This window comes from Grammomys surdaster, unplaced genomic scaffold, assembly GCF_004785775.1.
Source record: "Grammomys surdaster isolate TR1022 unplaced genomic scaffold, NIH_TR_1.0 167, whole genome shotgun sequence".
In the NCBI taxonomy this organism is placed as follows: Eukaryota; Metazoa; Chordata; class Mammalia; order Rodentia; family Muridae; genus Grammomys; species Grammomys surdaster.
Genome location: NW_021604615.1, coordinates 267,437 through 294,878, shown reverse-complemented (window position 1 = coordinate 294,878; position 27,442 = coordinate 267,437). Strand labels below are relative to the sequence as shown.

The 27,442-nt window shown below is 36.8% G+C and overlaps 2 protein-coding genes across 2 annotated transcripts; one reads left to right on the top strand and one right to left on the bottom strand.

Moving 5' to 3' along the window:
- Slc10a2 (solute carrier family 10 member 2) lies at window positions 1-22,046 on the top strand. The gene is made up of 6 exons (XM_028766398.1): window positions 1-377; window positions 6,758-6,876; window positions 12,255-12,343; window positions 13,514-13,689; window positions 15,905-16,062; window positions 21,722-22,046. The coding sequence occupies exons 1-6, from the start codon at window positions 1-3 to the stop codon at window positions 21,847-21,849; spliced, it is 1,047 nt and encodes a 348-aa protein (XP_028622231.1). The 3' UTR covers window positions 21,850-22,046.
- A 1,037-nt stretch (window positions 22,047-23,083) lies between these two features.
- Window positions 23,084-26,279, bottom strand: LOC114620252 (ezrin-like). The gene is made up of 3 exons (XM_028766314.1): window positions 26,184-26,279; window positions 25,839-26,087; window positions 23,084-23,155 (listed from the first exon to the last, which is right to left on the bottom strand). Exons 1-3 carry the CDS (start codon window positions 26,277-26,279, stop codon window positions 23,084-23,086), a joined length of 417 nt encoding a protein of 138 aa, XP_028622147.1.
- Window positions 26,280-27,442: the final 1,163 nt, after the last annotated feature.

Genomic DNA, 27,442 nt, shown 5'->3' with positions numbered 1-27,442 from the left:
ATGGATAACTTCTCCGTCTGCTCCCCAAATGCAACTATCTGCAAAGGTGATTCCTGCCTAGTACCTGAGGACAACTATAATGCAGTTCTCAGTACAGTGATGAGCATTGTGCTCACCGTCCTCCTAGCCATGGTGATGTTTTCTATGGGGTGCAATGTGGAAATCCACAAGTTCCTCGGTCACATAAAGCGGCCATGGGGCATCTTCGTGGGCTTCCTCTGTCAGTTTGGAATCATGCCTCTCACAGGCTTTATCCTGTCTGTGGCCTCTGGCATCCTTCCTGTACAGGCTGTGGTGGTGTTAATTATGGGTTGCTGCCCTGGAGGAACTGGCTCCAATATCCTAGCCTATTGGCTAGATGGTGACATGGATCTCAGGTAAGATATAAGAATCTGTAACTGCTGCAGCCAGCTGGGGTTAAGCTTAGAAAAATCTGTATCTTTTTCAATATCCATTTGATCTACTGTACTGACTAAATGTCTAAGGAGTTAAATGGAAAGAGTAAGTGCATCTATGTGCATTTTGAGACAGCTGCTTTGCTGTTAGAATTGGGGACTTTATTTTGTGCCTGTGTATTTTTTGTAGTTTTCATCCTAAGTCAAACAGTAATTTAGATTTTAATTTTGTATTTTTAATATTTTTAGTTAGCACACAAAGTAGGAGGCTTCTGTGTGACATTTATATGTGTGTATATCACTGTGCTTTGTTCCTAATCATTCCTCATTACCATCTAGTTCCCCCTCTCCCTCTTGCTGGTCCACTCCCTGTCCTGCTTTCATGCCACATACATTCCATTATCTTCTTTATTCCCTCCCTGCTCTGCCCTGATATCTCCTTCTCTATCAAGTCCTGTGTACACGTATGGCTATGCGTATATTTAAATCAAGATCAGCCTCTGAGAGAAAGACTTGGTATTTGTCTTTCTTAGTCTGTATTACTATGCTTGCACTTTGAATTCTAACTCAGTTAACAAGAAGTTGTATTATCTGTGGGAAAAGATTCAAAGTTTTTTATAAATAATTCTTCTCCAATCCACAGACTGCAACTGAGAAAGTCTTATTGCAATGGAATAAGGATAAACTTTCTGTGCGATGACAAGTTAGTCTTAATGCAAATACAAACTCAAACTTCTCATCAAATGATAAACTCTGGTCAATGTCAGCTCCACCAAAGAGCCTGTCCTTTGGACAAATACTTCTTGGTTAAAAATCTAATGAAGAATTCATAAATTCATTTTAAATCTGCTGACATTATAAGGAAAAAGTTTTCAGCAGTATTTTTTAACTATGCTTACTTCTCTATAAAATAAGGAGAAAATAATTTCTCTTTTTTCCAACAGAGTAATCTAACTGTAACGTTTGTCCAATACAACTTGTGCCAGTTTTGACTAGCACTGGGTTGAAGGGAGGACTGGTGACTAATAGAAACAAAAAAACATTAATGGGACTAAAGCAGTTTGAGGGGATTTGTGCTGCTGTTGTTGTTGTTTTGTTTTGTTTTGTTTTGTTTTGTTTTGCTTTGCTTTGCTTTGTTTTGTTTTTATTTAATCACTTTATATCCTGAACACTGCCCTGCTCTCAGTCACCCATCCCACAATCCTTTCCCCATCCCCCCTCCTCTTCTCATCTGAGCAAGTGGGCCCCCACTGGGTATCCCCCAGCTGGCCCACAGCAAGTCTCTGTAAGGCTAGGTACATCCTCTCCTACTGAGACCAAACAAGGGAGTCAGCTAGAAAAACTGATCCCACATACAGACAACAGTTTTTGAGGCAGATCCTCTACCAGTGTTTGGGACTCACATGAAGACCAAACTGCACATTTGCTACATATGTGCATGGAGGCCTAGGCCCAGTTGTGTATGTTCTTTGGTTGGTGGTTCAGTCTCTGTGATGCTCCATGGGTCCCAGTTAGTTTACTCTGTGGGTATTCTTATGGTTTCCTTGACCCCTCTGGCTCCCTCAATTATATCCCTCACTCTTCCACTCTTCTGTGAGACTCTCTGAGCTCTGCCTGATATTTGGCTATTGGTCTCTGAATCTGTTTCTAGCTACTGCTCTTTAAATGCTAGACAACCTGCCATCAATTCTGTTAACCCCTGGGTGCCTGGTGAGCAGCTGAGAACTAGTTACCAACTCCCTATTGGTGCTATTTTTCTGATGACTTAGAAAAGAAAGGGCATGTATTACTCATTTTTGCTTGAGGACATAGAATTACTGCCTAGCAGCAGATATTACTATTCTTAAAGAAAAGCCCTGTGAAGAAACACAGAATAGTAAGTGCTATTGACATTTAGTTAATCTGTGAACCACAATATAGTAATCAGGACTTTTTAGGCTTCTACACTATTGACCTGCACATGCACAGAGAATGAGAGTTCCAGGAACTCATAACTACCAGACTTCAGGAAATGACCCTGAGGCTTTGACCTACACTAAACAGCTTCTTAATATTTGTAAGTTTTAAACAATATAGCCTTGTAACAGTACAACCTGTACCTGAACATAATACCATACATTATGTCTGAACATAAAATCAGTTGAATATGGTACCATATTAATTCTCCTACATCACTTATGCTGAGGTAAAATCACTCTGTAGTATAGTAGTGTCACCATGCTCTACACAGAGATTATAATGGACCTCTGTCATTGGGAGGTGGTCATGTTATAATGCAAGGTAACATTATTGGTTAGAGAGATGTCTTAGGGGATAAAAGTACTTACTGGTTTTGCATATGACCTAGATTTCATTCTTAGCACCCATATGAGGTGAATCAAAGCTTAACTCCAGCTCCAGGGCATAGAATGACCCCTTTTTGTCTCTGTGGGTATCCATATACACATAAGTATACACTTTCATACATAAACACAAATACATGTGAAAACATAAACACAGAAAGAAAGAGAAAGAAAGAGAGGAAGGAAGGAAAAGGAAGGGAAGAAAGAAAGAAAGAAAGAAAGAAAGAAAGAAAGAAAGAAAGAAAGAGGGAGGGAGGGAGGGAGGGAGGGAGGGAGGGAGGGAGGGAGGGAATAAAAAATGTTTTGAAAAGATTATGTTACATATTTCATGTTAGGAAAACATGTTTAAACATTTCTTTAAAGAAAATACAATATCAGCTACTTGGTAACAGCCCTCTAAAACTTAATTATTCTGGAGTGAGTATTGAACAACTTAAGTCTCAGAATAATTTCTAAAGATGAAGCATTATCTACTGTTTATATTTCTAATTCTGTATTCTTAGAACATTGTCTGCTCCATCTCCACTTGAAATTTATTTTTACTAGCTACTGTTCTTTAGACACTGTGACTTTTAAATATAAGACTAAGTTCTTAAAGAACATTGATGTATTTAACTCTCCAAAGAATCTTAGGGTCCTCTTCATTGACACATGAGAAAAATTAAGGTTTTTCAGGTTAATTTTCAAAAATTAACCTTTGCCAACATCATCAGGTTGGTGACTGTCAGTGTCAAATTTGGGTTCCAGACACACAATATCTACTGTACTCCTCTTAGTTCTTGACCTCTGGTCATATTGTATCTATCACCTGCCTAGTCTGCAGAGTCAAACACACTTCTGCTGATGTTTCAGAGGTGGAGTTTTGCTATTGATGTGATTGCAGTCTTTATATATCCTTATCATTGATTACACTCAATTCCTCAACATATACCTGAGTTTTACTTATGAATTTCTTTCCCCCAAGTACATAAAAGTTTTTCCTAACAGTTAATAGATGAATCTGAGAATAATTAAAGCCAAATTATATTTTAGCTTTGAAATTCATTTGATTTTAGCATTCCAATGTGATCTTTCAGAATTATTTATATTTCCTACACTTATGCCATTTATAAAACTTAAATTTTTTCCCATAAAATATATTTTTGTTCCATGAAGTCATTGCTCTCCCTACTGTTTATGAAAATTCTCTGTGGACCTTTTCGACATAATTTTTGTTTGTTCTTGATATTAGCTCAGATAACATAAACTTCTACCCTCCTTTTATTTATTCCTCAACATCTTATTTATGAGTTCTACTACATCTAAACACTTCATTTTCCAACTTCCATATTTTCTCTTCCATAAAGTTTCACTAAGAAATTTCTCACATAAAACTCAATACCACAAAATAATTTCTTAAGTTGGAAAATAATTCTCATTCAAACTTTTATGAAACAAAAGAGAATAATTCTGACTTCTTTCTAGTATCTATCCTTGTATTTTGCCCTTCTCCTCTTCACTATGACCTGATAAGGAGTCCTGTTACCCTGAATTCCCTTCTCTCTATGAGGATGTACTAGATGTACAGCAAAAAAAAAAAGGGGGGGGAGTTTTGTTGTAGAGTAGGTTAAAACAAAGAATATCAGAACAATGAAAGAAGGAAGAAGGTGGAGCAAATTTGCAAATAACAGTGTGTAAGTTACAAAAAGAATAAAAAACTGTTAGTAATGAATATATAGTTTTGTTTGTCTATATTAAGTTCATCTCTGACAAAAAGTCAAACTTATGAGAAACTCTTTTATTTCATTTTAGTTGGTATGTAAAACAACACATTACATTATTGTGCTTTCATTAAGATTCACTCCCCAATATCTTCCCCACAGTTTTACTCTTGTGCTTAGTGCTTTCTGCTTTCAGGTTGTTATATATCGTAGTGTGACATTTTTCAGAGGAGATCTGAATAAAGAACTACTTACCACAGGTAGGACACCAACAACAGAAGCAGAGATGATTTCATGAAAATCTAGCTAAAGAAACCCACAAGTTTAACTGGGAGTACTTATAAGAGCATGAGTGAAATGTTTCTTACAGGAGCATGGACTAGCTACCCTACTAAAGAAAATGTCTTCCATCATCAAACAACCATTGGCTGTGTAGATCCTTGGGAGGTACACTGCTTTGTTAGCACACATACCCCAGGAATGATAAAAAGTTAATAGGACCAATCATATATATATTTCCTTCTGGAAAATTCAAGAGAGAATTGGTTACATCATGTCTAACATAGATGATATAGATGATAGATAGATAGATAGATAGATAGATAGATAGATAGATAGATAGATGATAGATAGATAGATAGATAGATGATAGATAGATAGATGATAGATAGATAGATAGATAGATAGATAGATAGATAGATAGATAGATAGATAGATGGTAGACAGACCTACAAACAGGGACTGAGTCACAGGCAGGCAGGCAGACAGACAGACAGACAGACAGACAGATATGGTTTTATATGTGGGCAAAAACATATTATATTAGTCTCCCTGCCTTCAGGAACTGTTTTAAATGAATCTTTTTGTATTGATTTACTTTCATGGTATTTTAACTCTATTAGCACAACATTTTAATTGGAATCTTTTATACTTATTTTAAATTCATTCATTTAAAAAGATTTTTAAAGAAGTTAAGACCCCTGATAGACTTTGTTTCTAATTTTTCCCAAATTATATAAATTTATTAACAGATGCATTGAGATAAAATCATTCATCTTCATCTACTTTCCTTACCATGGCATAGTTATTTGTTTTGGAGGAGACATATACTGTAAATGCAACTGATGTTTCTCTTAATATTGTTCTAGAAACCAAACTCCACCAAATGGCTGTTTAATTCTTTGTAGTCTGTGAGGTAACAGTGACAAAGAAAATTCCAGTGCATTGCCCAGACCCACAAACTAAGGGATATCACATTCTTCCAATCCAGTATGTGCATTCAGAGCGCAGGTATTAAGCCCCTCTAATTTACAAGCAGAGAATGTACCCTTGTGTCCAGAAAATTTTGAAGAAGTACAGGAAGACCCAGTGCGCAAAATCTCTCTTCCATTGTCTGTCATAGCGCTGAAAATAGCTTAATTTAATTTAATAGATTTTTACAGATCAAATGCTAAAATCTACCTACTTAGTCAGGCACCCACAGGAAACAAAGTGTTTTCTGTTCTTTTATTGTCTATTCAAACAGTGATATTACATTAACTTTACCAGGGAAGATGTGAACAAACACCTAGTTACCTTGATAAGAGACAAAGGAAAGGATTTCACCAAAATCCACTTGTGAACCAGTGAGTTTATTGAACTTACTCACAAAGCACAGGAAAGAAGTTACTGCTAGAAGTGTAACCTCAGACATGCATCACCACAAAGTCCACCCCATATGGGCAGAGTCCCACTTGCAATCAACCATCTGCTTCCTGTGCACTGCAGCAGCTCCCAATATCACTAGGATATGGAGATGGTGCAAAAGGAAATGAGTTTGAGACTGGAATTCTGGATGGGGTCCTATGACCCTCTCTACATCCTTTCTATAGGAAAATTATCACTACTTCCATTATCATTATCATAGACTAATTAGCATCATACTCTTCTCCTTATATCATTGCCATTGCTACTAAGCCAATGTAATTTCTATTCCAAGACAACCTGGTATGATAAGTTATGCTTAAATGAAAAAATCATATACAACAGTTCACAAGCCCAGATACCTGATACCTTCTTCAATAATTAACTTTAAGCATCATTGACTACCCTCTATCTTTCAGAACAAATACTGAGTGAAGGATGATACAGACTACACAGGACAATGTCAAGTACCAGTGACCCTGACCAAAATCAGGCACTTTAGGAACATAGCCAATGTTTATTTCTATCATACGGAATGATGTGCTAGTTGAGTCTGATTCTCACAGAACTTAAAAATGAAAGAGCATCTCCCCTAGAAACCATAGGTAGACACCTCAAGCTGTTTGTTTCATTTCAGCATTAGCATGACCACTTGCTCCACACTGCTTGCCCTTGGAATGATGCCCCTTTGCCTCTTCATCTATACCAAGATGTGGGTTGACTCAGGAACGATTGTGATTCCCTATGATAGCATTGGTAAGTAATTCCTCTGCAGGATACTTCCTATTATTCTCAAGCTATCTGCTTAGTCCCTGATAAGATCTCAGATCAGCCTCCATGCTCATATCTAAGCATCATTTCCCTTTGAACTAGGGGTAGATATTTTCCCACGTACAATTTCTTTATGAATTTACCCTGGAGTTTGTAAGAGTATTGATAGAATGTAAACTCTAAAACTTAACTCCACAAAGAAAAACAAATTTGTCTCAGTTCAAATTAACATGGGAAAGAAACAGCTTTAGAAATGCAGCTTTTACCTAGCCACCTGTCCTGAGGAGGATTAGGCTGCTGGAAGTAGAAGCCACCATTTTTCCTGTGGTGATTTTATGGAAAAGGGTACTTATACCACACATTCAAATTAAAGAAACACACACACACAATCAAAACAAAACTTCAGAATAGTAAGTGGTAGTGAGTGGCAAAATTGACAGTCCTGAATAAAATGTATTGCTCTCTATCCTCAACTGTGAACCATAACTTGACACAAAAGTCAATTTAATAGTACTCTCCTATTTTTTAGCTTAAATTTTTTAATTTTTTAAAATTTTATTTAATCTTTTTATTGGATATTTTATTTACTTACATTTTAAATGTTATCCCTTTTACCAATTCCCCCCCTGAAACTCCCTATTCCATCCCCGCACCCACCCCCTGCTTCTATGAGGGTGTTCCCTCAACCACTCACCAACTCCCCACTCTCCACTCCCCACCCTGGCATTCCCCTACACTGGAGCATCAAGCCTTCACAGGACCAAGGGCCTCTCCTCCCATTGATGCCTGACAAGACCATCCTCTACTACATATGCAGCTGGAGCCATGGGTCACTCCATGTGTATTCTTTGGTTGTGGTTTAGTCCCTGGGAGCTCTGGGAGAGTCTGGTTGGTTGATATTGTTGTTCTTCCTATGGGGTTGCAAACCCCTTCAACTCCTTTAGTCCTTTATCTAACTCCTCCACTGGGGACCCTTGTGCTCAGTCCAATGGTTGGCTGTGAGCATTTACCTCTATATTTGTCAGGCTCTGATAGAGCCTCTCAGGAGAGAGCGATATCAGGCTCCTCCTGTCAGCAAGCACTTCTTATATTTTTGGTTGTGAGCCTAGTCTTTAATGGTCGAGCCATCTCTCCAGCCCAACAAGCACTTCTTAACAACCACAACAGTGTCTGGGTTTAGTGACTTTATATGGGATGGATCCCCAGGTGGGGCAGTCTCTGGATGGCCTTTCCTTCAGTCACTACTCCACATCTTTTTTTTTTTTTTGCACTCTAGATTTTATGCCCCTCCTGGTCCACCTTCTGATTGTTCCACATCCCATACCCCCTCTCCCACCCCTGTCTCCATGAGGATGTCCCCACCCCCAAACCCCCAAACCACCAGATCTCTCCATTCCCTGGGGCCCCAAGTCTCTTGAGGGTTAGGTGTATCTTCTCTGACTGAACCCAAACCGGGCAGTCCTCTGCTATATATGCGTTGGGGGCCTCATATCAGCTGGTATATGCTTCCTGACTGGTTTGAGAGACCTCGGGGGTCCAGGTTAATTGAGACTGCTGTTGCTCCTACAGGCTCACCCTCCTCCCCAGCTTCTTCTAGCTTTTCCCTAATTCAGCCCAGAGGGGTCAGCAGCTTTTGTCTATTGCTTGAGTATAAATAGCTACATCTGACTCTTTCACCTGCTTGCTGGGTCTTTCAGAGGGTAGTCTGATAGTTCCATTTTTGTGAGCACTCTAGAGCCTCAGTAATAATGTCAGGCCTTGGGACTTACCCTTGAGTTGGATCTCACTTTGGGCCTGTTGCTGGACCTTCTTTTCCTCAGGCTCATCTCCATTTTTGTCTGCAGTTCTTAGAGATAGGACCAAAAAGTCAATTCAATGGTACTCTCCTATTTTCATGTCTTGGAAGTCAAATTTGCTAGTTATGACTCCATCCCTACTCATTTCAACTCCTACATGCCTTCCCATTTTGAAGAAGCTTCTTTTCTGTTTTGGGAAGGAAAGAAATGATAAATGATGAAACAGTTGGTATAACATGGAGATGGAGTCAGGGACAGGCTAAAAGAACTACCATCATGTGCAAAGCTCTCAGAAATACCCTGACAGAAATGACAGAAATGAGTTACAGATGACTAGTACAGATGAGAAATGATGATTAGTACCAGTCATCTGGTACAATGCATGACAGTTGCTTTTAAGCTGACATCACAAAGAATTCTTCCCTCAACTGCCTCAGAATGGCTTAGGTTTTCTATTAACAGAAAGAAGCACACATCCAAGGTCAAACAGAAACTCTCAAAGATATTTAGAAAAGAAATTCCTGTAGGAGTAGGAAACTAGTCTAAAAGTGTCTTCCATTTCAATAATTAAATATTGTTTATCCTAGAGACAAGTGAGAATAAATTTTGTGAGGACTGACTGTGAGGTAGACATCTGTAGTACAGTTTTTCAGAGTTTCTGCTCTCTCCCACCCCTATTATATATACTAAATTGTAAATTCTCCTTGATTTCAATGGGGAATTTTGTATGTATAAGATCTTCCTATTGTCCCCTGAGGAACTCCCAAGTAACAGTAGAATCTCCTTCAAACAGGATTTAGAGTGACACCTAAGCCCAAGTGTATATGCTGCTTGCATCTCAAACTCTTCCCTATTGAAAACCTTTCCTAGAGTTAAATAATCCCTTCTGTTTAAACACTAAACTGAACTGTAGGCATCTCAAAGCTAATTAAACAATTTTGATTGGACATCATTCAGTGCTAAAACAAATAATTTAAGCCTTAAAATATTTTTTTTGATAGTGAGTCCTTTCTAGAAAATGTCCCACAGGAAGATTAACAAATCAGAACTACTGTGTGGATGGCTTATAGACAAACAAACTTTGAGTTGGATTTGTTTTCTTTGTTTTGTAACAAGGTATCACAATGTAGTTCTCTGGCTGTCCTGGAACTTGCTATGTAGACCAGGCTGTCCTCAAACTTACAGAGATCTGCCTCCCTCAAGGAACTCAAGGTGTATGTCATGGTGACCACCAAGTCAAATTTTGAAATGAGAAAATAAGAAATGGATTTCAAATCCATGGGGAATAACCTCATAAGGATCAAAAGAAAGAAAGAATAGAAACACAGAAGATATTTTTTAAAACATAAAAATTGAATTTTGAACGCCAAAATTATTTGTTTACAACATCTTCCCAGGTTGTTGTACAAAGTGACATTTTTCCTGTTTGTTTTTAATCTTTTAATGTGTATAAAAATGAGCTGGCAGCTTCATGAGGTATTGTCATCACTTATAAATGAGGTTGTTGAGGCTTGGGGTAATAATTTAATTTTCCAAAGATTATTGAGAAGCTGGGAATAGATACTGGCAAGCTCTCCAGCCTACTCTGCAGGCACTGTGCTTCTGACAGCTTCCATTGCTCAGTGTGCCTCTCCCACTCTAAAAGTGCTGCTGAATCCTGAAGATGCTGATGTGGCTGAAAAACAGACCCTGTGGAGCTTGAGCCACTGAAGCTGTTCTGTGTCATACAGTGGGTGCCTGATGTCAACATTATTATACATATCACCACAGCACAGTGAAATCTAAAGAAGCTACAGCTTTCAGTCAACATTATTTTCTCATCCTTCTTCTTCTCCTTGTCTTTATTTCTAGTCCCATTGTGTAGTCTTAAGAAAAGATCACATGATGGTTTTGATATGTGTAAACATCCCCTTTTGGATATGTACAGACAGGCATCTTACACTGAGAGCATATACAAGTCAGTAAAATGAGAAATCTGGAGAGGTGAAAGCTAGCTCCCCAGTCTCTGGAGAGTAAGCATAACAGCATCTTTCCTTCATAGGAAGGGACCATACTGCTGGAAAAGGAACCAAAATGGTCTTTGAAATGGTAACTGAAAACTTCATTGGCTTTACCTGGCCCAAAGAATAAATGCTTCTGCCAGGAGTTTTCAAAGTTCTCTTCATACTGCCCTGTCAGCAGACACTCCTCCAAAAATAGGAGGATTCTAGACCAAAGGAGTCAACCAGTTATGTCAAGATAATTTTAATTCTAAGCCTAGAAACTTAATAAAATTTATACTGTGGTCTAGATATCTAAGAAATAAAATCTTTTCAAAATGGTGGATACAGGAATAACCAAAGGAACTTTGTAGAAGACCTGACCACTAGATCTAACACCTTTTTCCATAAGTCTTCCTGTACCCTTTCTCCTGAGTAGGAGTAGTTCTTATCTATCTTATTGTCCCTTGTTTCTTCCTTTTTTATTTTCTTTCTCTTAGTTATTATTTTAATTCTGACTAATTTGTAAGCAACAGTAATTGTTGATACATTGACAGGAGATCTAAGATGCTATAAAAATTATGTTTTTAGATTCATTTTACCTTAATATGTACGAGCTTTCAATCTATAATCTGTGAGCCAGACCTGGGTCAAACTATCCAATGCTAGACAGACATCTATTCTCAAAATTTTACTATTTGGCTTCACTTTCTCATACTTGTTTAAAACAGAATTTGAAAAAGAAACTGCCCATGAGAAGTTGGAAGTCTCCAGTGGTCTGTTTAACAAAGGGACTATTGGGCAAACAAGTGTTAAATAATATAAAGACACAAATTGTATGTCACAGGAAAGGCAGTAAATCTCCCAAGGTGAAGCTTAAGTATGACTCTTTTATCTGGTTGGGTTAACACTGAGCTGCAAAGAATTATAATTACATGAGAGGGTGCTAGATATATTATCTCACAGAAAACTTAAGGTATGATTTTTTCATCTTATTCTCTCACAACTGTGTCATAAATTTGAATAACTGAAATGAATTTTAACTAGAGTTTGTTAACCTTCAAAATTCTTATGGCTAGTAAGTAGTGTTTTTTTATATTTTCTTCCATTTTAAAATTTATAAAGGTATATTTCTAACACCATAAAGTAACAGGCTACTATAAAATATAACCTACCTATATTTCAAGAACATATATAAACACATATATACACAAAGTATTGGAAGGTACTTTTTCTGACTATATTGTCAGAAAAAAAAGACCTAATAGACTAAAACATCAAAATTTTTGACAAATAGAATGAAAGTAGGTTGTTAATATAAGGAAATAATCATCTCTAGATTTAAATAAATTATTTATATCATGACTTTTCTACCTATTATTAACTGTAATGGAGAGAGAGGTGTATAGATATATATATGTGGATGTGTGAATTTGTGTGTGAGTGTGTGCATGCATGTGAGTGTATCTGTATGCTCAAATTCTACGTTCTGTTTTCAGTATTCAAGGAGTTAGAAACATTGCTAAGCTTTTTCCAAGCTATTTACATTTTCTTTTCCACGTGTTAATGTTGTTTTCATCTTTGTTAGGCATTTCTTTGGTTGCCCTTGTTATTCCTGTTTCCATTGGAATGTTTGTAAATCACAAATGGCCCCAAAAAGCGAAGATTATACTTAAAGTAAGTATCCCATGCATGGTGCAGACTGCACAATTCAGTGCTCTGCAGTCACAACTGGAATGAGATGGTCTTTCCATCTCCCCAGCTTTGCTATTCTCACACTACCTTCTGGAAGACTTGCCTTTGTCAGTCATAAAATCTTTCCTTAGAGAATATTCTTTTTGATCCTATCTGAGGAATAGATTTCTATCCAGCTTTTAAGCCACAAATTCAAGTGTGACCCTTTAGTTTTAATCTATTCTCAAATGATCTTTCTGTCATATAGGCTGAGTTTATGCTATAAAATATATCTAGGCAGCTTTTTTGAGAAGGTATAGCATATTTTTCTCTTACCTAGAATATCACAGAACTCAGTGCTCAAAAACTGGTCGATACTAGTTTGTAGGATGTGGAGGGATAAGGTATTTGGCATTTTTTGTTTTATAGAAAAAAAAACAAAGTTCTCATTTCCAGATGTTTTTAAGTTTAATTTAAAAAAAGAGAAGAAAATGCAAATGGCTCAGCCATTAAGAGTGTGTACTCCTCTTGCAGAGCACCCATATCAGGCTTCTCAAATCTACCAGTAACTTTAGCTCCAGGGGATCCAAGGCCCTCCATGGACATATACATAGCAAAATTATGTACACATTGACATACACATAGCAAAATTAAGCTATTTTAAAAGGAAAAACAAAGAGAATAGCTTATTTTTAATCTTATTGGACTTTTATGAAAACTTTTATTTATTTCTCATGGTGATACAAACATAAAATGTGACTGAGGAAGGATCTTGTCCCCAATAACAAGTAAAAATAAGTGAAAATTGAAAAAGGTTTATGGCTTACTAAAGGACATATGATAGAAAGAAGTATGACTGGAAAAAAATAGATCTTCTAGGCTCTGGCTAGGATAGATTTTCTTCCTTTTATACGAGAGTACAGGGTGTTCTAAAATTTCAGAAATCTTCCTAGAGCCAATTAAGCATGAATATATTGTCCTGTTGTTTTCTTAGTCTCTAAAACACAGAAGAAGCCCTTCTCTTCCTATGAAGCTAAAGGGACATAGAAAGCTGTATCTTCATTCTCCCAAAGGAACTGACCACAAGTTTTGTTTGGCCACAAACTTCATCTCTAACAAACATCTCTACATTCACTTTGAAACAAGTATGTTCACTTATGCCTTTTCTTCCAGGTTGGATCCATCGCAGGTGCAATTCTCATTGTGCTCATAGCTGTGGTTGGAGGAATACTGTACCAAAGTGCCTGGATCATTGAACCCAAACTGTGGATTATAGGAACGATATTTCCTATAGCTGGTTACAGCCTGGGTTTCTTCCTGGCTAGACTAGCTGGTCAACCCTGGTACAGGTATGAGTTTTAAATAAATGAGGTTGAGCATTTTACTTTATAACAGCTGTTGCAATAGTTTTCTGTGGTGCCATTATAAAACAACCATAGGACATAGAGAAATAGCTCAGCAATTAAGAGGACAGGCTGCTTTTTTAGAAGATTCAAATTTGAGTCTCAGCACCTTCATGGCCGCTCATGATCATCTGTAATTCCAGTTCTAGGATACTCAACATTATTTTCTGACCTGTACAAACACCAAACATACATGTGGTACATAAGAATATATACAGACAAAATATCCATTCATATAAAATATTTAAATAAAAAATAAGAAAAACTACCCCAAGGTGAATCATTTTGGCAACAAAAAGGCACATTCTTACTGTTTCACAAGTCGTAAATCATTAAAGCAGCATGGAGTTGATTTCTGAGGTCTGTGGAGGAGGATTTATTGGAAGTCTCTCACTTCCAATAAACAGGTTTTTATGCCTATCTTCTCCTTATGTCTCATCATGTTTTATTACTTCTATGCATGTATTATGAGTTGAAATTACCCCCTTTTTATAATTACATGAGTCACATTAAATTACAGGCCACCCTAATAACCTCGTCTTAACTAATTATATCTACAGTAACCGTGTTTCCACATAAGGTCACATTCTTAGGTACCAAGGGTTATAAGTTGGCAATATTTGAACTTGGGTGAAAGACATACTCAACCAATAGGAGATGAAACTACTGGTGCCAAGTTCAAAACCCTTTACATTCAATCACTGGTTACATCATTTTTAAATAGCATAATTTGTTCAAAAATTATATAAATCTTCAAAAAGTACTGATTGCTTTTGTCCTCTACTCCCTGATATTTTTCTTCATTAGTCCTTATCCTATGAAGTAAAGCTTTTTTTCTTTGCTACATACTCTGGTTTAGTAAGCAGAATATGTTTCATTCAAGTAGTGAATTTAGTCCTGTGAAATATCTGTAGGTTTCTCTAACCATCTCCAAATAGGCTCGCCTCCTAAAGGTGACAAACACTAAAGAAATCTTGTCATTTATCTAAAAACATTTATTTCCAAATGCTTTACCTAAGTTGATAAATACACAGGAAATCAGATAAAGAAACAAGTAGGAATATGCAGTTGAGAAAGAGGTGAGCACACTTAAACAGTGCTGCGCACAAGTGTTGGGCTTGAGCCAGGTAGACTCAGGAGAAGCCTGCCTCTCACTCACTAAAGGAGTTTGGGCTACACATACACTTTATATTAGTTCTATTTATTGAAGATTAAGAACATTAATTTTTATCTTGCAGATTTTTTATCAATACTGAATTAGAACAAAATTTATTTTAAAATAAATGTCTATGAGAAATACCATAGTTCAATAGTTTCTGAGCCCTGATCTTTCTCATATACTTTTACTAAGGAAATAATTTGAAAGGGATGAAATGAACCTCCTTTGCAACCTATGAAATGTTGTTATAAATGAATCTACCTCTCATGTTATAAATATATTGGGAAGGGTTAAAAGGAACAGTAGTTAAGAGCATGTACTGCTCTTCCAAAGAAGCCGAATTTTCATCCTAGCATCACAACCACCTATAACTCCAGTTTCGGGGGCACCCAATGTCTCTGGTTACTATGTGCACCTGCATACACATGAATATACCCACATCCATGCACAACATTAAAGTTAAAATTATATTTATATATATTTATAATTATATATATAATTATATATTTATATATATTATATTTATATATGTAGTAGTTTTTATATATTAATGAACTTACTCAATGTAAAGTTATATGTCAAAATGTATACACCAAAATATGTATGTTAAAAGCAGAGATAAAATTTAGGTATGTGCTTGTAATCTCAACAACAGGGAAACTAAAGCATGAGGATTGCCACAAGTTAGAAGAACCTAACTTGGTGAAACCTATATTGAAAGAAAAGAGAGAGAGAGAGAGAGAGAGAGAGAGAGAGCGCAGAAAATAGGAAAAAAGAAAAGTAGAGAGAGAAGAAGGAGGAGCAAAGGAAGAGAATAAAGGAATTAAGGTAGGGAAAGAGGAAAGGAAAGAAGGGCTGAAGGAAGGGAAAGAGGGAGGGAGGGGGAGAGAGGGAGGGAGAAAAGACAAAAATTACAATTTGTGTTCATGCTCTTATCATACCTTCCCTTTGTGTTTTATCATAAGACAAATAACAAATAAGGCATATACATTTTACTCCCAGGTGCCGAACAGTTGCCTTGGAAACCGGAATGCAGAACACCCAGCTGTGTTCCACCATTGTACAGCTCTCCTTCTCGCCTGAGGATCTCAACCTTGTGTTCACCTTCCCACTCATCTATACTGTTTTCCAGCTCGTCTTTGCAGCAATAATATTAGGAAGTAAGGAATAATGCTAATCAAATTCTACAATGATGTTCTTTTTGGATAAATCCTGGGTTTGATAAAAACAGACTTAAGATTCTCCATTTTTGGCAGTGAATTGTACAAATTGAAAGAAAATGTATTCACTGAAGTCAATTATCATGACTTCATATATGCTGATGAAAAGACTATAATTTTATATAGGCCTTAGAGGGACTTTTTAAAGAGAAAAGCAAAGGAGATGGATTCTCTTTGTTGACTTTCTCTTCCTCAGTAGTCAAACTTATTAACTTGTGAGGAACATTTCCTTATAAACTTTTAATGATTCCAAGGAACCCAGGTTTTAGTGATTTTTTTTTCAAAAAAAAAAAAGCCTTGTCTTGATATACTTTGTAAATAGGGTATTAATCAGAAAATGGCTAACCATATTTATCATATAAAATCATAAGTCAGGAGTTTAAGTTCACACATATCAATTTTAAATATCCATATAATTGAAGATGTGTAAGCAAAGATATACCAAAGACAGATAGCCAGTTTTTTATTTTATTCTATGATAGCATAATTTCATCCTCATTTGGCCTATACCAACTGGCCTTTACCAAACGAAAATTTTCCTTACATTTGACTATCTAAAGCCTGATGTTACTTAATGCTCATTTTTTTAATTGTTTCTCAAATCATAATTCACACAGGGGTATAAACACAGAAAGGCAGGATGTGGGGAAGGGAATGACACTGGAGTGTGGGTGTTCAGGGGGAATACAGATATCTTCAGAACCGGGTATCGGCTGGGTGAAGGTTCAGGGGACAAGTCACTATGACACTGCCTATGACTCAATTGTCCTTATCTAAGTTGGTATTGTCTGCCAAGGCTACCTATTTACAAGGTCTATGACTACTCAGGCTTATAAATTTCCACAAAAGCTGCCTGTTGACATTAGCTTATAGCCATCTGTTTCAATGTTTTTCCACTGAGACCCAAGACTTGGTGTTAGTATACATGTATGACAGGCCTATTGCTGATTTTAGGCCTATGGCTGATTTTAGGCCTTCAGTGGGTAAGCAGGGCTGCCCCTGACATCTCCTCCCTTCTCTAAATAGAAGGGCTGTGGCAATTCTAAACTTGCGAAGGTGGGGATAGAGGCCTGACCTCCAGTATTTGAAGGGGACCTTGTAATGGATCCAGTCCCCCTGTCGTTGTCCAGTGAGGCATGAGGGCCATACCCATCCCAATGTCTTTTTCCTGGAGAGGGGATACTTTTGACATCAACCCCTATGCAGTCAGGGTTGTCCCTCAGGGAACCCAGATAGATATTTTTATCTTTTGTTGATATTCCCTTGCAGTGCTTAGCCTTGCAGTCTAAGCAAGAATTTAGATCGCCTGTCAGAGTGGGTTCTGGGTGGCCCCTCTCTGCTTGGTCTAGGGGCAGAAGTACCCCCTTTTAGGGTGGGTGGAGATGGGTTTTGGAAACACCCTGTATAAAGTAACAACCTCATCTTGAGTATCGTGGTCCTCCATAGCTAACTTATGATAATGTATCTGAGTAGGTTTTGCTATGAAATTATTTATCTGTTGTATCACAGAGTTAGTCCGCTTATTTGAGAGCCAGGGACCAGCAGAAAAAAGCTAAAAGAACCCAAATAATGGTCCCAAGATGGAAGGAAATAGGGTTGACAACCTTGGAGAGGCTGCAAATCAATTCTTGTACCAGCATTCATCTGTCTCTTTCTCTCTCTGATTTTTCTTAGGCTTCACTACCTATTTCATGCTCTCTTTAACCCTCTTTGTCTTGTCTATGTAAAGGCAACCTTCTTCTTTGAGGGTTGTACACAGTCAAGAGCTGTATACAGCCTTTTCTATTGTAATAGAGTAAATCAAGTCCAATAAGGATCTTTGCGATTTTAGGAGGTCTCTTCAGACGGCGAAACGAGGGATTTCTTCAGATTAGTGATATCAATCTCTAGCTGTTTGATGTTCTTGTCAGTGGCCCTTCAAAGGTCGGAGTAGTATAAGTTCGGAGGCCAGCATCTGGATTAGAACTTCGTACCGCCAACATCACGGGTGATTCATTTTTACCTGCAAAGGAAAAAGAAGGGGATTCTCAGGGAGATTTCTCTTCCCTGGATGTAAATTGTTATTCATCGTATTTGTGGTTGGGCCTAGCTTTGTGGGGGTATCTATTTTTTTCATTAATCTTTTTGGTAGCTGGTTAGCTGTGCCTTCTGTGGTATCGGACAGGCATATCAGTCCTCGGCCCCATAAGGGAACTGGGTCTGGGCCATTCCCTTTAAGGGTCCTTCCCCATATCTGTGGCAAAGTTTTGTTGGTCTTGGTGGTGCCAGAGGCAGTCAGCAGCAGATTTGCCATGAGCTTTCAGCTTTAGAGAGATAAAAGTGAACAAGGCATGATGGAGAGTATTTCAGGGGGACTCCTTCTGAGGGGGTACCGTTCCCCCTCTTTTGTTTTTAAAGCCAATTTTTCAGAGTTCTTGTAAAATCAGGGTAGAAGCACCAACAGTCACTCCTTCCACACTCAGAGAGTCATGAAGACCCTATTTAAGGATATATAAATCTATATTAATAATCTTTTGTCAAAGGACTGTTATAGCATCACTGACAACTAATCAGACTATATAATATATTGATTAGTAATAGCTTCTTCTACTTTTTGTGAGATTATCTCTCTTTTGTCAATTAATTGTTGAGGAAAATTAAGGTTTACCTCTCTCTTGAGAATATTGAACAGAGACTTAAATTATTTTATAGAGAGCTTAAAATAGGATCTTAGCCAATTAGCAACTCCTAGAAACTTTTGAAATTAATTTAAAATAAGTAAACTCTCTCCCTCTCTTTGTTTTTTAAGACCCTTTATCTGTGTGGTTTTTTTATTCAATATTATACGAATTTACCTTTCAATGTTATCTCCTCTCCCATTCTCCCCCAAAACCTTTATCCCATACCCCCTCCTCCTAATATTTGTGAGGGTGTGCTCCAAACATTCTCCCAGTCCCATCTCCCTGCTCTCGAATTCCCACACAGTAGGGGATCCAAACTTTCAGGGACCATGGCCCTCCACTTTCACTGAAGTCTAACAAGGTCACCCTCAATTCCCTATACAGGTGCATGAGTCTCTCCCTTTGTGCTCTCTGGCTGGTGGTTTAGACTTTGGGAGCTCTGGTTGAAACTTTTGATACTCCTTCTAGAAAGGACCAAAGCATCCACACTTTGGTCTTCCTTCTTCTATGTGAGTTTTATGTGGTCTATACGTAGTTTCTTAGAAATTGTGAGCTTTGGGGCTAATATCCACTTATCAGTGAGTGCATACCATGTATGTTCTTTTGAGATTGGGTCACTTCACTCAAGATGATATTTTCCAGCTCCATCCATTTGCCTAGGAATTTTGTGAACTGATTGTTTTTAATAGCTGAGTAGTACTCCATTGTATAAATGTACCACATTTTCTGCATCCATTCTTCTGTTGAAGGGCATCTGGGTTCTTTCCAACTTCTGGCTTTAATGCTCAATTTTAATGTCCTATTTAAAACAAACTTTCCTTTAATGTTTCGTGACATTTTAATAGGAAATGGAAAGTAGACATGTATGATAAAAAAATACACTATGAATATTAAGTTGTGAATTGCCCTGAGATAGTTTCAGTTATCTTTGCTTTATTTTTCTTCCCAGCTCTAGCATGTATCTATGTGCTTACAGGTTCCTATCACACTAATATCTCAGTGCTATTTTTCAAACAACATTGCATGGATTTATTAGGGGTCTGGCTTTGAGGTAATGAAGATAAGTAGATTGCTGAGATTTCTGAACATCCAGTCTACCCTAACCAGTGAGTTTCAGGCTAGTAGAAAACTTGTCTGCCAGGGGACAGTCCTGGCAGGGGTCAGGTACTGAGGTGGGACACAGAATTGGATGAAAGCCAAAGACTAATGATCTCTGGCCTTATAACTCTCTCTCTCTCTCTCTCTCTCTCTCTCTCTCTCTCTCTCTCTCTTTCTCTCTCTCTCTCTCACTGATCAGGAAGCCAGAAGACATCTTCTGGCAATATAACTCTTACTGTTCTGGAGCCAAGAGCTGATGACTTTTGGCAATTTCACAGAGAAAGAAAAAAAAGTCAGACACGCACACATGCACACACACACACACACACACACACACACACACACTGGTCAGGCCTGACCACCTGTCTCATCAACTTTACAAGTGCAGATGCATACTTATATGCACACACATATATCTACATATGTATGTAAATACATACATATAGACAGACAGACATATACATATATATAGTTTGTGGATTGAGCTGAGCCCCAAATGCCACAGATATACATTGTGTGGGTGGGGCAGAGCCCTAAAAGCCACACTTTATTTTTTCTCTCTGGCATTCTTATACCTTCTTAGAAAAATGTTCTTTGCAAAATTACCTTATAGATAAAGTGTTACACAAAAGCAGAGATCAAAGCAGTGTTTCATTCTATAAGCTCTGAGTTCAAAACAATTTTGCATGGCCTTGCTTTATCATAGTGCATACTTGTGGCTTCATCCTTGGATCTGACCTATAATGAATATTTTTCCTTGATCACAAACTTGCTTCAACCCTGCTTTCTTATCCTGGTGCAATTAGCCCATGACACATGAAGGTTTGCAGACCTCTATTCAAAGCTTTATTCTACAGGGGAGTTGGGATTACTGGTATCAACTTAAGAGCTCTATAAAATCATCAATTCATCTATTATGAAATGAGAGTACATTGTCATGTTGATCTGCAGGAAATCTGCCCAATAGGGTAGGCTAATAATGCCCAGGAATCATTAGGCTATGTTATAGTGACAAGAAAGGCAGATCAGCTGCAAGAAGCAATCTTGGGATGAAGTCTCTGGTGACCTTGCATCTCAGAGCTCACCTATCACAGGCCATCCAAAATGGTAGGCCATCTCTAGAAACTCATTTACATGCCTTAGTCATTTCTAGATGGCTTCTGACACCTATTTCAACAAGCAAGATAGATAGCTCTTGAGGAGCAACAACCTTGACCTCTATAAATTACAGACATACATAGAAATGAATCTGAATCCACACATTACCTGAATACAACATATATACATACAAGTTCACACAGGTTCAAACAGATACATAGAAAAACAAAACATGTTGAGAAAAACTTGTACCACAGGAGAAATAAAGTCTGATCAACAACTGGAAGTAATAGATGAAGCCAAAAGACCAGGCATTCTATTCTGATCCAAGTCTCTTCCCAGGGAATGATCAAACCAAGGCCTTGGACATTATACATGGGTATACAGTATATTTAGTTGAAGACTACACTAACTGGAGTGGAATCAACACAAAATAATTTTTTCCTTACTGTCAAGTACCATATACAGCTTAAAGCCATGAAAAGATCATGTACTTGTACTAAGCAAACATTCTCTGAATCTCTCCACCCAGACATTTTGAGTGCAGTCATTCCTCCCATACCAGTGATCATAGAACAACAACAACAATAACAACAAAAAGAAAGTTGGTTTCTCACAATAACTCCAACTCTGTAGAAAATACAAACTACTTTCTGAGCTGTACAATGCAATCACTATTCAAAATAAGTTTTCAAGGTTCCATTCTGAAATTTACTTAACATGCCATGTATTGTTTTTTACAGTTTATGTCATATACAAGAAATGTCTTGGAAAAAATGATGCTGAGTTTCTAGAGAAAAAAGACAATGAAATGGACCCCAGGCCATCATTTCATGAGACAAACAAGGGATTTCAACCAGATGAGAAGTAGACACTATAGAAGAAAAAAATCTTTCAGAACGACATTCATTAAACTAAAACTAAAATTATTTCTTTTGATGGAATAATCATCAGAAAAAATTTAAAAGTTAACTTCAAATTGAAATTATGGTTTTTGTATAAAGGGACTAGTGATTCATTCTTTAGTGTGACAAAGACCCAAAGATGATGTGTGTGTGTGTGTCTGTGTCTGTGTGTGTGTCTGTGTGTCTGTGTGTCTGTGTGTCTGTGTGTCTGTGTGTCTGTGTGTGTGTATACATGAGTAATTTTTTTGTATCCATGGTCAGATTGATCAAAAGATACTCCTTGATTCCAAATTCACAGAAGTTTAAGCCTCTTTCATAAAAAGGCAAAGTGTTTGTCTCCTTCAGATCAATATTATCTTACTAAATTATTTAACATGATGTAAATGTTATGTAAATAGTTGTTTCACTGTATTGTTTAGGAAATGATGTTTTTGAAAGCCTATGACATTTTATGTTCAGTACAGATATCATTTTTGGCCATAGTCAAGTTAAAATCATCAATATCAAACTTATCCTTTGGAGGCCAAATGCATGTACATAAAATGTATAGATAGATTATGTATATATGGATAGATAGATAGATAGATAGATAGATGATAGATAGATAGACAGATAGATAGATGATAGATAGATAGATAAACTGATTATCATTAATATATTATCAGAAAACTTCTACAGACCTAACTTGATATAGGTCAAACTGGAAACTTGGTCATATGTAAGCTGAACTCAGAGTCAAGCACTTTTGTATGTTAAAATATAGCATACTATTACTGTAAAATGATTATCTTCTTCAGTGTTTATGATTGTAGAAAGATTGATGTGAATGTATTCCTCTGATATTTTAATCATGAGTTTGAAATTTGCAACATATTTATTTGTGATTTTGCACTATACCCCAGCAAATATCTGTGTTTGTATTTTAGAAAAGTAGCCTCTTCAAATGACATTCCAGAAGTAGAAAAGAGAGGAAGCATTACTAATTTAATTTAATAATGAATTAGAATTGGATTAACTCATTAAGCATATTTTATATCCATTCACATACCTCTAGTGTTGACTGATGCTCATTTTATCTTTCAAGAAATAGAGCTCATTCAATACAGTTTGAACTTTACAACTAATTTTTGGAACCCTGGAGAGGTTTATTCAAATATGACCTGTATGAAGCAGGTCCAAATGGGCCAGTATGATAGATATTCAGCTCAAACGAAGTGCCATACCAGCCACCATGAGCAAGGAGGTGTCAGAATTTACAAAGATTTTATCAGTCTAGAAAATGACATAATACAATTAAGAGACAAGGAAACATAAAGAAAAGCACAAATAAAAAAAATATTGTCAAAAACTTAATATGGCAAATCTGATGTATGAGAGGAAGTAGCTACAGGAAGATTCATGTCAGAAAGTAAAATTTGAAGATGAGAAGTCCCCAGGCAACAAAGTAGAAAAAGCATCCCTCAGATGTCATAAATATAACTATCTATATACCTGTCTATATCAATAAGGATAGAAACCAAAAAAGACTTGCTAAAAATCAGTAAGATTTTAAGGCTGTTGTAGGATGGAATTTGTCAAGTGCTTGGCTTTTCCCTTGAGACCCAACTTGATTTACTTTTCTTCATTTTGGAGCAGATATGTGTTTTTAAATATCCTTTAGTGGTTGATCTTATGGAAACTTTTGATATTCCCATAGTCTAGTGGATTCCTTTAATTTACAATGTTTTGGCTCCAAAGAATATAGTGCATATGAATGATCTGACTTTAGATCACAATGAGAGCTTCTGGTTGTAGACTTAAAATATTTTGACTGGAGATATTATCACAGTTTGTACAGTGTTTGCTCTGACAGCATGAGGATCTGAGTTTGACTACCAACACTCATATAGAAATGCCATGTATGATAACGTGCAGCTGAAATCCCAGTGCTAGAAGAGAGAAACCAGGAGGATTAGATCCAGTCTAGCAAATCAGTAAGCTCTGGGTTCAGTGAGTGCAAAAGCTAAAATGAAGAGCTACAAAGGAAGGCACCTGCCATTAACCACATATACATCACACACACACACAAACACACACACAAACACACACACACACACACACACATTTGGAGCATTTTTCCATCGCTAGACAAAATCAGTAAGTTGAACTCAGAATGTCTTAAGACATTGGGCATTGACTGGACACTGGATTTTCTTCTCAGTAATATCAAGAAAGTACATCCAAGCATGGAAAATGAGGTCTACCTGTTAAATATCTTGTACAATTTCCTCATCAAGAAGAAAACAGACAGATGCACTAAAGACACCCTGTGAATTTCTGTCACGTTTTCAACACACCCAAAGTCAAGAGCCTGGATGCCAGCAACTGAATCAGCTGGGTTTTCTTCCCTAATGATTAAAGAATGTGAATGACAGAACATTGTTTTCTTACCAAATGTGATGGCTTATGAGTTTATTTTTCCCCTAATATTCTAGAAGGAAGAAAAATAGTTAAGCTTTCTAAAATGACAAATTTCTATTTTTAAATGATTTTGAAAAACTGATTAAATCATGCATATTATTGCCTCTGTTTCATATTAAATGAAAATTTTGTTTTAAAGACATGAATAAAAAATGATTTTGTACTATCTGGTCAGTGGAGTCTTTGTGAACACTGTCAAGAGGTCCTCAGTGCACAGTCCTAGGGATATAAATAAGGTGGAGTATCTGAGTTCTTAAATTGTTCTTTAAAAAGTAAATGAATGAAAGTCTTAATTAAATACACTAATAATTGAGTCTCCCACTGATACAAACTAAGGTTTTCCCACAAGAAAATAATGCAGGATAAACATTAATCAAAAGCTCTTAAAAGTAATGTGACAGTGCTTGGTAATTTAAAATAATAATAAAAGTATTTCAAGGACTCTCATTAATAAAGCCATTGCCCTATATGAGAAATATATGCCTTTGTGTGTGTGTGTGTGTGTGTGAGAGAGAGAGAGAGAGAGAGAGAGAGAGAGAGAGAGAGAGAGATAAATAACCAATTTATTGAATTTTATATTACCTTATTATGTAGGAGACATTCATTTTCTTCTACAAAAAAAAATTATCTTCCTTGGAATCTTTAATACTCCACTGAGGCACCCATAGAAAGACAGTGGAATATTGAATATCTTTTACTGAAACTATTTGATTAGAACTTACATTAAAACACAAGTCCTCCAACTATTCCTTAGGTACTTACAGGAACTCACAGGATTTTGCAAGGAGTATGCAAACATGAAAAGATACCCAGTTTTCCTGTTTATGTTTTCCATATTTCTGTTTTATAAATCTGCTCTATCTGATATTCTCATTGCTTGAGTTAATCTCTAGCCTTCTTTCTCAGCTCCTGCCCACAGCCAATTCTCAGTATTCCTAACCTTAGTACAAGGCATTGGCCCAAAGAAGAAAAAACAATATCAAATCCTTTCAACATACTGATAACTGGAGGAAAGATTCATATCTCTTTCTAGTTATTTTGGAGTATATTTTTTAATGTTGAATTTTTTTATTCTGTAAAAGGTAACAAAATATACAGAACAAAACTTTCTTTTTGTAAAATTAATGTTACAAACACGTATTATCACTTATATATAAATATTATTCTCTATAGTAGATCATCAGGTATATAAGCCCAACAATGTATGATAACAGGTAAGCATGAGAATTTTGTATCAGAGAGTCCTGTACCATACACTCTTTTTTTGTTGTTTTTATTACATTTTTATTTGATATTTATTTACATTTCAGATGCTATCCCCTTTCCCCATGCCCCCCCCCGTTAACTCCCTATCCCATCCCTCCTCCACCTATTTTGCTTTTATATGTTTAAATTACATGCAAGTATTAAGGTCAGTTCTAGGTTGAGAAACTAGCAATACAATAGATGTAAATAGTCAAGGAACAAGCAAGGCAATAAACAAAATTCTGTGAACACTCCCATGATCAGTTTCCTTGTTATAGTCTCCGAACATGGCCTGAACTGTGTAGAACCCCAGTATCATGGCTGTCTGGGTGTGGGGGAGGCAATAGATATCATCGCTGGGGATCCCTTCCTTGACTTGCAGGAAGAGGAGCTTCTGCATGATGTCCTGGAAGAGCTGCTCAGCCACATCCTCAGGGTAGAACTTGGCCCGGAATTTGAAATGGACAGGGTTCTCCTTTCTAACCTCCTGTGCAAAGAACTTTTTATCAAGTTTCAAGCAGGTAGGAAATCCTTTATTGTCTACATACTAGAGGCTGAAGTACCACACTTCCTGGAGGCCAATAGTCTTTACCACCTGATCAAAGAGCTGCTTCCAGGTGGTGTTTGGCTGGATGGCAAATTCCAGCTCTGCATCCATGGTGGTCACCGGGACACTGATTGGCTTGGGCATCTTGGCTGGCTGGTGGCTCTACATGGGTCCTCGGCAAGTATCAGGACCTGCAAGCAGAGGGAAGCCCTCTATTTTGAAATATTTTTAATCTAAAAACACTACGTGGTGGGAGTGGAAATATTTTTGTCAACCAGAGCATAGCTGCTGTAATTCTCCAAAAATCTTGGATCATCACTGAGACATTGAAAGAAGACATGTGGATTCTTTTTCCTATAAAATACACAAAACAAATGGCTGAACCTTATTTCTATTAGACTCAGCTTTTAAATTTCAGATATTTTCCATAGTGTTCTACAATGAAACTTTTTTTTTCAGTTGAAGACTGAATTCAATACTTTTTTTCTGTTAGAAAGATCTAGTTTGGCTTATTGTTCTGACAAGATCCCTTAATTTCATAAAATACTAGCAACTGGAGCCAATGAGCAGAAGATAATGACAAACAATGAAAAAAATGTTCACCATAACAGTTAGGTAAGCATGAATTAAATCACAGTGAGGGACCACTGCATGTCCAGAAAAATAGCTAGCAAGATAAGACAGCAGAGATGACAAGAAGCAAACAGCAGTTCTCATAGGCTCCTGGTAGTGCTTTAAAAAACACTTCGCGGTTTCTTTAAAAGGTAAAACAAGCCAGCAATCTCATCCTTATGCACTCCTGAAATAAACCTTATCACAAAAAGCCAATCTTCCAGGCATGTAGCAAAGAGATTGGATGCAAGGAAACATGAAGGAGAAATTTTAAGATCATGTTGATTTTGGAGGGGGTTTTATATTTGTCATAGTTTATGTAGTATTCATATATAATAGAGTTTATGAAAAGAATGTAATCTATTGGAAAATAAATGAAGCCAAAGATCATCGTGTTACAGAATATAAGCCAATTTCAGAAAGAAAAGTATTACATGTTTTCTCAGAATTTAGATTTTAAAAAATAATGAATCATGGTAGCAGAAGCAGGAATATTTGGGGAAAATGAAAAGATATTCATTGAAGTGAGTAGAAGTCAAAGGAGGGAAAGGAGGTTGGAAAATGAGCAAAGCACAATGCATGATAGGAATATATAAATGTCACAATGATACTCATTATTTTGTACAATGAATATAAACTACAAGTTCATAAAAATATACTTTAATATTATAATATATTTCAGTATATTAATATAC

Coding starts and splice junctions, on each gene's coding strand:
- Slc10a2 (XM_028766398.1), top strand. CDS start 1: ATGGATAACTTCTCCGTCTGCTCCCCAAATGCAACTATCTGCAAAGGT. Junction 6,877..12,254: donor GATTCCCTATGATAGCATTG/GTAAGTAATTCC, acceptor CATCTTTGTTAG/GCATTTCTTTGGTTGCCCTT. Junction 13,690..15,904: donor GCTGGTCAACCCTGGTACAG/GTATGAGTTTTA, acceptor TTTTACTCCCAG/GTGCCGAACAGTTGCCTTGG.
- LOC114620252 (XM_028766314.1), bottom strand. CDS start 26,279: ATGCCCAAGCCAATCAGTGTCCCGGTGACCACCATGGATGCAGAGCTG. Junction 26,088..26,183: donor GGAAGCAGCTCTTTGATCAG/GTGGTAAAGACT, acceptor CTTGATAAAAAG/TTCTTTGCACAGGAGGTTAG. Junction 23,156..25,838: donor AGGAAACTGATCATGGGAGT/GTTCACAGAATT, acceptor GTCATTTTCTAG/ACTGATAAAATCTTTGTAAA.